General features: G+C 38.9%; 1 protein-coding gene across 4 annotated transcripts in view; it reads right to left on the bottom strand.

Annotated features, from left to right (window-relative positions):
- ZMYM5 (zinc finger, MYM-type 5) overlaps window positions 1-9,161 on the bottom strand; it is a 30,956-nt gene that overhangs the window by 21,547 nt on the left and 248 nt on the right. For 2 of the 4 annotated variants that reach the window (XM_008569090.1, XM_008569092.1), the window contains exons 1-3: window positions 8,437-8,503; window positions 1,045-1,540; window positions 713-806 (exon numbers count right to left, since the gene is read on the bottom strand). In XM_008569090.1, the coding sequence (XP_008567312.1) occupies window positions 713-806; window positions 1,045-1,530 (580 nt within the window). In that variant the 5' untranslated portion in view covers window positions 1,531-1,540; window positions 8,437-8,503. Of the gene's footprint in view, window positions 1-712; window positions 807-1,044; window positions 1,541-8,436; window positions 8,607-9,161 lie in introns of those variants that run through there. The other 2 variants (XM_008569091.1, XM_008569089.1) reach the window with 2 other exon arrangements.

The raw sequence follows: 9,161 nt of genomic DNA, 5'->3' as shown, positions 1-9,161 counted from the left end.
AAAAAAAAAAAAAAAAAAAAAAAAAACAACACCACCCCCCCCCCCCCCGAAAACCCCCATGTACAGTGTGATCGAGCCACAAAAATACATTATTAATCTGTTGTAACTTCTGTTACATTTTAATTTTATCAGAACAAGACTATCTCCATAAAATTTTTAATATACAATTCTTTGATTTAGAAAGTTTCCCAAGTTTTAAAATGAAGCAACTAATACAATGCTGTTTTAAAAACTGAAATTAGAAAATCAAAACAAAAAACAAAAAAACCCTAAAATCAGAAATAAGCAGCCAAAGAGTAAACACTTAAAAAAGCAAAAATTGAAATTTCAAGTTACATAATTACAAATGAAATAAATTCACTTATTATACAATATTACTTTGTTCTTTCAGTTCACGATCCATCTTTTTATTTCACAATTTTTATATTAAAATAAACAAGATAAACAAGAATGGTGGTAGTAGTTATGCGGTTTTCAATTAAAACACTTTAGATGTAAATCGCATTGTGTAAAACAGATTAAATTCCCCAAACTTCAGACCAAGTAGACTGCACGGTTTTACTAAGTAAAATATTCTATCTTAATACGAAAGTCAAGAGAAATAATGTAGTTCACATATAAAATGTAAATAAAATAGATATGGGTACTAAAAAGAACAGCCAAAAGTTTATTTACTTGAGATAGAAGGAAAATATTATCACTTACTGCTTACCAGGATTATGATGAGTTGCAGATTCTCCATTCTGAAATATGTCTCCTGCCACATTCATGCTACCAGGATTAAAAGGTCTTACTCCAATCTTGGTCTGTGAAGTTAAAGATGGGGTGTATGTTTGTATATTAACACCAAAATTACTTGACTGCAGTCCTTTCACGACATCTCCCAAGTCGGTATTCTACAGTCATGTTATATGTGTAATCATTAAGTTCATATCTCGCCCAGCATTCAGAGCTTATACCTGTTTCTAAGGTTGTAACATTAGTAAATGTGTATTTCAGAGTCGATTCTGCAGTGATAACACTATTACCCATTCCTGCATTTACCTTACTTCTTGAAAGACTGGAAGTGGAGAAATCCAAATCTATGGTTCTGTTTTTAGTTCCAGGAAGTCCCCATTCAATAAAACCGGAGGAATTTTTCTCCTCTCCTCCATTTGTTTCTATGTCCTCTTCATCATCAATAACAATTGTCTCACTTATATTTCCCATCTGAGAAGCCAAATCTCTTGAGGGAGGAAGAATTATGGAATAACTTCCTTGTGGCTTTTCATTTTTTGATGATGTAAATATAAGGTTGCTTTGATCAGCTATTGCTGGAGCAGAAGTTGAAGGAGGTTGAACAGATTCAATAAATACAACATCATCATCATCATCTTCCACTGATGAATTTTTAGATCCACTGACTAAAGGACTAGCTGGATCACCAAATGAACTTCCCATGTCCATGAGACTAGCTGCCATGGCTGTACTCCCTAATAAAGTAGAAGTCTGTTCAGTCAATTCTAATCCTCTCACTGAACATTTATCCATGCCAAAGACCCTGTAAGAGACAGAGAAAAGAACAAAAAGTTCTAGTATATTACATGTTTCGCATTTCACTCCAATAAAATAGCACAAGTAAAATTTAAAACCCTTTTATGTGATTTCTTATCTAACTTTCAGAGAAAAAACTGATACCCATTCTGTTTTTCCTCTCCTGTTAACCATTTTCTTTTTTTTTCCCTTTTTGTCTTTTTTCGTGTCCGGCAACGGACCGCAACCCTCAGTGTCGCGCCCGTACCGGACCGGGACCGGCAACGGGATCGCAACCCTCGGTGCTGCGCCCGCCCCTCGCTCAGCCAGTGAGCGGGAACCGGTCTGTATGTGGGATCCAAACCCTCGGCGGGAGCGCCGCCGCGCTCCCAAGTGGCGCACTGTAGCAGTGCACCACCGGGCCGGCCCCTGTTAACCATTTTATGTTTATTTCTTTGGGGTTTGATGGAAATTATGTAATTTTTGCTAGCCCTTTAAAAAAAAAAATCTACCCAGTTTATAGTACTCACATCAAGCTACTCATGCTTTATAATGAAAAAGTACCTAAGACTTCCTTTGAATTAGAAAATAGCAACAAAATAATTCTATTAAGTACCAGTAACCTAGTATCCTAATATAATCCCTATACTCGATATGTTTTTATCTACTACAGTGTTTATGACATCATCCAATCCCTATTTCCCTAGTGTCTTTTATCAGTTTTTTCAAATTCTCTGCTTCCCGGGCCGGCCCTGTGGCTCACTCGGGAGAGTACAGCGTTGGTGGCGCCAAGGCCCCAGGTTCAGATCCTATATAGGGATGGCCGGAGCGCTCACTGGCTGAGCGTGGTGCAGACCACACTGTGCTGAGGGCTGCAATCCCCTTACCAGTTAAAAAAAAAAAAAAAAAAAAAGACAAATTCTCTGCTTCCAATTTTAACTATGTGATTATGTCTTTCTGAATCTTTCTTGTCCTTGTCCAGGAAGCTTAAGTCCTTTTGTGCCAGACATTATTCTATGGGGTTATGTAAAATTCTCAGAATAACCACATTATGGTGGGTGTAATTTACTCTATTTTACAGATCAAGAAATTGAGGCTTAGAGAAGTTAAATAAATTGTTCTAGGTAAGGCTGGGTAGGACTTTAACTCAGGGCTCTAACTCTAGAACCCAACTGCTCCTGTTATACTCAATAAACATTTTTGTGTACCTACTATGCACTAGACTATTATTATGGAAAGGATCCAGCAGAGAAACAATAGTTGAAGAATCTGGAGAAGTGAATGATTGTAGAGCGTGGCTCTAAAGCATAGGAGAAATGAGGGCATGTGCACAGATGGTAGTGAAATGGATCATGTACAAGAATCACCTCCGTTTCAACAGTAAGAAGGCAAAAGTAAGTATAATTGGAATGTATATAAGTACTGTATGTAGAAATGAATATATAAGTACTGTATGGAGAATGTGGAAAGTTGTGGTAGTTTATACATGCTGGCTCCAATTTTCTCAGTAGAACAGAAACTTAAGAGAGTGAAAGGGATAGAAACGGCACAGGTGTTGAATGATGAAGAAAACTCACTTCATAATGCACTCACCATTCCATTTTAAACATCTCATATTGAAATATGCCAACATTTTAATTCTAAAGTTTTCCTAATTTTATAGTCATGTGACAAATAGGTAACATTTATTCTTAATAATGTGCTATGCCATCAAATATATTAATTTAGTTAATGCTTACTTAAATGAGATAGAAATTTATTTTTCCCACTTTACCAATTAGGAAACTTAGACTCAGAAGATAAGTAACCTGCCCAAGTCTCCATTCCTGGAAAAGGGAGAGTCAGAATTCAAATCCAAGAAACATGATTCTAGGGCCAGCCCGGTGGCGCACTGGATAAGTGCGCCGCTTGGGAAGCGCGGCGGCGCTCCCGCCCGAGGGTTCGGATCCCACATACAGACCGGTTCCTGCTCACTGGCTGAGCGAGGCGCGGGAGCGACACCCAGGGTTGCGAGCCCGTTGCCGGTCCCCCGTCCGGTACGGGGGCAACACTGAGGGTTGCGATCCGTTGCCGGACACGGAAAAAAAAAAAAAAAAAGAAACATGATTCTAGGGCCAGCCCGGGGGCGCACTGGATAAGTGCGCCGCTTGGGAAGCGCGGCGGCGCTCCCGCCCGAGGGTTCGGATCCCACATACAGACCGGTTCCTGCTCACTGGCTGAGCGAGGCGCGGGAGCGACACCAAGGGTTGCGATCCCGTTGCCGGTCCCCCGTCCGGTACGGGGGCAACACTGAGGGTTGCGATCCGTTGCCGGACACGGAAAAAGACAAAAGACAAAAAAAAAAAAAGAAACATGATTCTAGAACCTATTTCACAGCCATTATATTATACGCAATTAATGTAGAAAACAATTTTTGAAAATTACTTATCTTTCAATAAGATGAGCTAATTCATTAAAATAACAAAATCAATATTCAAATAAGGCTGTTTCAAATCTAAGGGAGCATTTTTCTTGTTGTTGTTTGTGGACGGCAGGTACAGGGATCCGAACCCGTGATCTTGGTGTTATAAGGCTGTGCTCTAACCAACTGACCTAACCAGCCAACCATGAGGGAGTAGTTTTAAAGGTTTATAAATGAAAATGAACATTGGGATCCTGGTTAACATTCATCCATTAAGCTTATTATGGTTGATTTCCAAAGGAAAGAGGCAGTAATTCTGAGGGAGTAGTTTTAAAGGTTTATAAATGAAAATGAACATTGGGATACTGGTTAACATTCATCCATTAAGCTTATTATGGTTGATTTCCAAAGGAAAGAGGCAGTAATTCAGTTTAAATAAACTGAGTTATAAAATATAAGGGCAGTTAAGACATGAATTCTCTCAGTCCTTTCTAGATTTGAGAAGCTTAAAACAGAGATGGACAATTTCTGAAAAAGAGCTATTACTGAGTGTACAGTATCTTCTTGTGGTTGCTAGGTCCTATTTCAATCTTCCCACAGAAAACAGAAAGAATATTCTTTACACTTAGATCTCTGCAGTCATCTACCTCTGAAAAAAGATTTAATATTCACCAATATTTACTTTTTTCCTCCTTTTTTCATTTACTCTTTATTTTTCAACTATATTTAAATCCCAGATCCAGTACTAAAAGCCACTGTGTTTATAATTTAACCATCACTTTCTTAATTCCGTTAATACAAGACCACAAAGAAGTTTTGACTATTTCTACAATATTGTCCAAAAACAGAAAAAATTACCGTTGAGCCAATGTGGCACTGGGCAAATTACTTAACAGAAATAATACAAGAGTACTTCAAAAAGTTCATGAAAAGATTCAAAAGTCATTATCTTTTAATGACTCTGAGGTTTTAAATAAGATAACTGAATATGCAAATCCCCAGCATACTGCCTACACCAAATTAGAGAGTGCGGAAAAAAAAAATGTTAAATCCCTTTCCAGTTAGAAGGTATTCATGCCAATACTTTGACTACATCTTAGGATTTCAACAAGTGTCTAGTTAACTTTAAACACTCAATTTTCTTGTGGTATATCATTCATCCACAAATTATAACTATTTAACATCTAATTCATTTTCATTTGATGCAATAAAAATTACTACTAAAGACCACACATCAAAGTAAAATCTAAGGAAAATCTGCACAAAGAAGGTCAACACAAAATTATATTACCATTATACAAAAAGTTAAGGCTGAAATCCAAGCAAGAGGCTAAATGCAAAGTATCTCTTGGGAATGGGTAACAACCCTATAAAATTAACAGTATATTTAGTGAAGGATAAAGATAAAAGATAACACTAAAACAAAGACATAAATAAAAATACTTTGCCCTACTGTATTTGGTTTTCTTCTGGTAGACTACTTTCTGTAACACCTCACAGTTTTTTTTTCCCTGAAGGTTGTTGCATTTACATGTTCTACAGCATCTCTGTGGACTTACAGTGTCCCAGAACTAACAAATTTTTCTTAAAATAAAAGTTTTTTATACTTATATAAAAATAATCTCAACTCCAGAGCTAGCTTCATATTTAGTGAGTATATACTACAAGCTTTCCCATTTCAAATCAGAAATAAAATAAAGGAGTACCATGATATCGAAAGGTACTAACAAATGTAATGAGATAGAATAATAACCTGAATACCACCACAAAGAGAATTATCGCGGTACCTAGGTACAAAATTATTGTCTAGAAATTAATAGTTGAATCAATAGCTTAATCCTTGACAGGGATATTAAGATGGTAGATTGATCACACACAATTAACTTCATGCCTTTCCAAAATTCCCTTAACAGCAGTAAATGTCCAACTCACAAGGAAAGGAAGAACAAGAGAAGCAGCAGAAGCAACAAAATTTTATAAGCTGAAGAGCAGATGAATGAGTGGTTAACTAACTAAGCTGACCTGTGATAGAGAAACACTAAAACAGTGATGGCAAAAGCTAAGAAACACCTTGATTTATGTTGCAGAATCCTCAAAAGGCTCAGGAACCTGTAGCACCAGATATCCCTAGAACTGGGAGAGGAGATGGCTAAAAGAAGTTGGGCCATCCTAGATCCCTCCCCTCCCATCATGTTGATGGTGACAGGACTTTTCCCTAGCACAAGTTCTAGAATTTTATTCTTTGGTGAAGACAGAACATAAAATCTTTGTCTTGGGTTCACCAAGCACTGGTGAATATTTCAATATCATGCATATGAAATATCTCCTCTCCCACTTGATTGCCAGAGAGGTGGCATCCCGACCTCTATCATCCAGGCAGCAGACTCTTCTCTGGAAGACTTCTTTCTCAGAACACTCTTCCCTGTGGAACTAAGAACCAGCAAAAAAGAAAGATCTAAAGATAATGATCCATGGGGTTCCCCATCAATAGGCCAAAAGATCACCCTACAGTGAAGCTTGAAGGCCCCACTCTCACTATTCCAATCTGCTTTCTACTCCCAAATTCTTTTTTTTTCTGGCAGCTGGCCAGTATGGGGAACTGAACCCTTGTCCTTGGTATTATAACACCACACCCTAACCATCTAGTCCCCAATTTTTATCATAAGTAGACCAGTCAAAAATTATAATATACCTGAGGAAAGCCTCTAATACGAAAAATAGTTAAAGAGGAAAAAAACAAAGATAAGAGATAATGCAGGAAAAAGAAAACATAAAATGAAAAACTGCATAACTATTATTAGTATTCTAGATGGGTAAGAGATGAGCAAAGACCACAAAAAATTAACATTTCTAACACACACAAAAAAGCTGCTAGAAATTAAAAGTTCAAGTAGCAGAAACAGAAAACTAAGTAAAAGGGTTGAAAGATAAAACTGAGGAAATCTCAGGAAACAGAGAATAAGAATTATATCTACCTATAACTATATACATACGTGTGCATGTGCGCATATGTCCCATACCTTATGGGCTAAATACTTTACCTGTTTTTATACTCTTTTCAATCCTCATAATAATCATGGGAAGACAGACATAATTTACTCCTTTATAAAATGTGCATAATAAAGGTTCAGAGAATCAGTGACTTGCCAAAGTAAATAAGAGAGCAGACACTTGAACCCCATTCCAGCTGGCACCAAAACCAAGTTCTCTGCACTACAGCATGCTGTAAATACCCTAGGAACAGTATACTGAGAAAAATGGCCTTTCTAAGTGGTAATAACTGAGACAGTGACATGTTCCTCTGCCAGTCTTCTTAGTAGTCCTCACTAATTTCTTTTCCCTAGGAAAGTTCATCATAGAGCTCTAGATTCACACCCACATCTCATCATCTCACCAAACAACTACCACGGAAAGTGAAATGTCACCGCTTCGGATGTCCTATGAAAATTACCTATGTGAAACAATAATCATTCCAAAAAGATAAACATAGAACTTTATATCCTGACACGCTGTTCTAAGCTTAACTAACTAAAGATGTGTGCTGTGAAGTACAAGAAAGTAAGTGCAAATAAGTTGTCAGGGAGCAACAAGGACAAAGAGAAAGCAGGAATACTGCTACAGGGGTAAATTAATCACAAGCTTCAAGGACAAAGAGAAAGCAGGAATACTGCTACAGGGGTAAATTAATCACAAGCTTCAAGGACAAAGAGAAAGCAGGAATACTGCTACAGGGGTAAATTAATCACAAGCTTCTTTTTGATGAGCAATCAAAAACTTTGATCAAATTTGAAAAAAAAACCCGGAAAAACCTTAGAATCTCAGGTAATAAAGGTAGAAGCAAAGCTTTTTAAAAAATTCATTTTGTGACTCTTAATACAATTATCAATTCAGGCAAGGATTGGTGTTAAAACCATTAACTGAATAGCTAACAGAGAACAGGCATTCGTGCCGCACGGAAATGACCACATATGTCACTTTCTGGTAGCAAAAAAAACCACACTTCGTAATGGATAGATCGGACAATCACTACCGATTCAGTGGTCAATCTTAGAATCAGGAATAGTCTGACAACTAGATTATATATTTCCTCATGTGACGCTAGCTGGAAGACTGTCAGGGTGCATAAATAAGTCTTCCTCAAATATAACGCAAACATACAAAAAAAACTCCCTTCCTCAATCTTAAAACAACAAATTATTCAGTAGTTTTTTAGGTTTTTTACCCAACGGCAAGAAAAAAAAAAGTTCTATCTATTGGAAAGTAGAAAAATAGTATAAAATACAAAGAATTTAAAACAGAGCTAACTTTAAATCCTATTCTAGAACTCTAGAGAGTACTACTGGTGTAAATGCCAGCACCCACCCCCAGTGCCTTCCCAGGACTACCCTGATTTAGCTATGGGAACAGGGGCCACCCAAGCAATTAACTCTTTGCCTTCAAGATAACAGAAAAGTAAATCCCACAGGAAAAAGACCCTAGTATTGCACTACGTAAATTAAACAGGAAAGCAGGGCAAAACTCACAATGGAGATGTTTTCCTTAATTTCTGCCACCGCTTCACCTGAAGATTGGCCTGAAGGTGATTCCTAACCCTAGAAGGAGAGGAGATGAAAAATGACTTAGTAACAAAACTTGGACTCAGAACTGATTCCTCGACACCAAAGGGAGGAAGCAAAGGGATGAGAGGACAAGGAGTTTGGGCGCTCTTCGAATCTCATGCTGTGGACAGAGCAAGTTAAAAAAAACCTATAGGAACTACAACGACGAGACAAAACTAAATGTTTCTTCAAATTACAGAATGGGGGGTGCCCCGAGAGCCCCAAGCCTGCTCCCCGGAAGGGAACGGGGAAGGACAAACGATGCCCCGATGCCAGAAAGGGATTTAGCTTCCCCCCTAGATGTGTCCACCCAACGTCTTCCCCGTCACTCCCGGCACCAATTCCGAGGTAAGGGGCGGCTCACGTCACTGCTGGGCCGATATCTGCCCCCCCTTCACCCCCGCAGTTGTCCACTGGCTCCAGATCCGCCATTAGAAACTCGTCCAAATAAGTAAGAGTGGAAGCCGCGCAGCGCAGCGCCGCGGAGGAGCGGGCGGAGGGGCAGCCGGCGGCGCCGAGGCAGCAGCCCTCGCCCCTAAAAACTTAGGGACCTCGGCTCCAGCCACAGGGTGGGAGCGCAGCCCCGAGGCGGGAGAGCCGACCGGGCGCCCCTCCCCCGGCCCCCAGGAGAAAGGAGAACACCTCGCGAC

The sequence above is a fragment of the Galeopterus variegatus genome, unplaced genomic scaffold (genome assembly GCF_000696425.1).
Source record: "Galeopterus variegatus unplaced genomic scaffold, G_variegatus-3.0.2 Scaffold465, whole genome shotgun sequence".
Lineage (NCBI taxonomy): Eukaryota > Metazoa > Chordata > Mammalia > Dermoptera > Cynocephalidae > Galeopterus > Galeopterus variegatus.
Note: the sequence above shows the minus strand (reverse complement) of the source record. Positions and strands in the feature narration are given on the sequence as shown.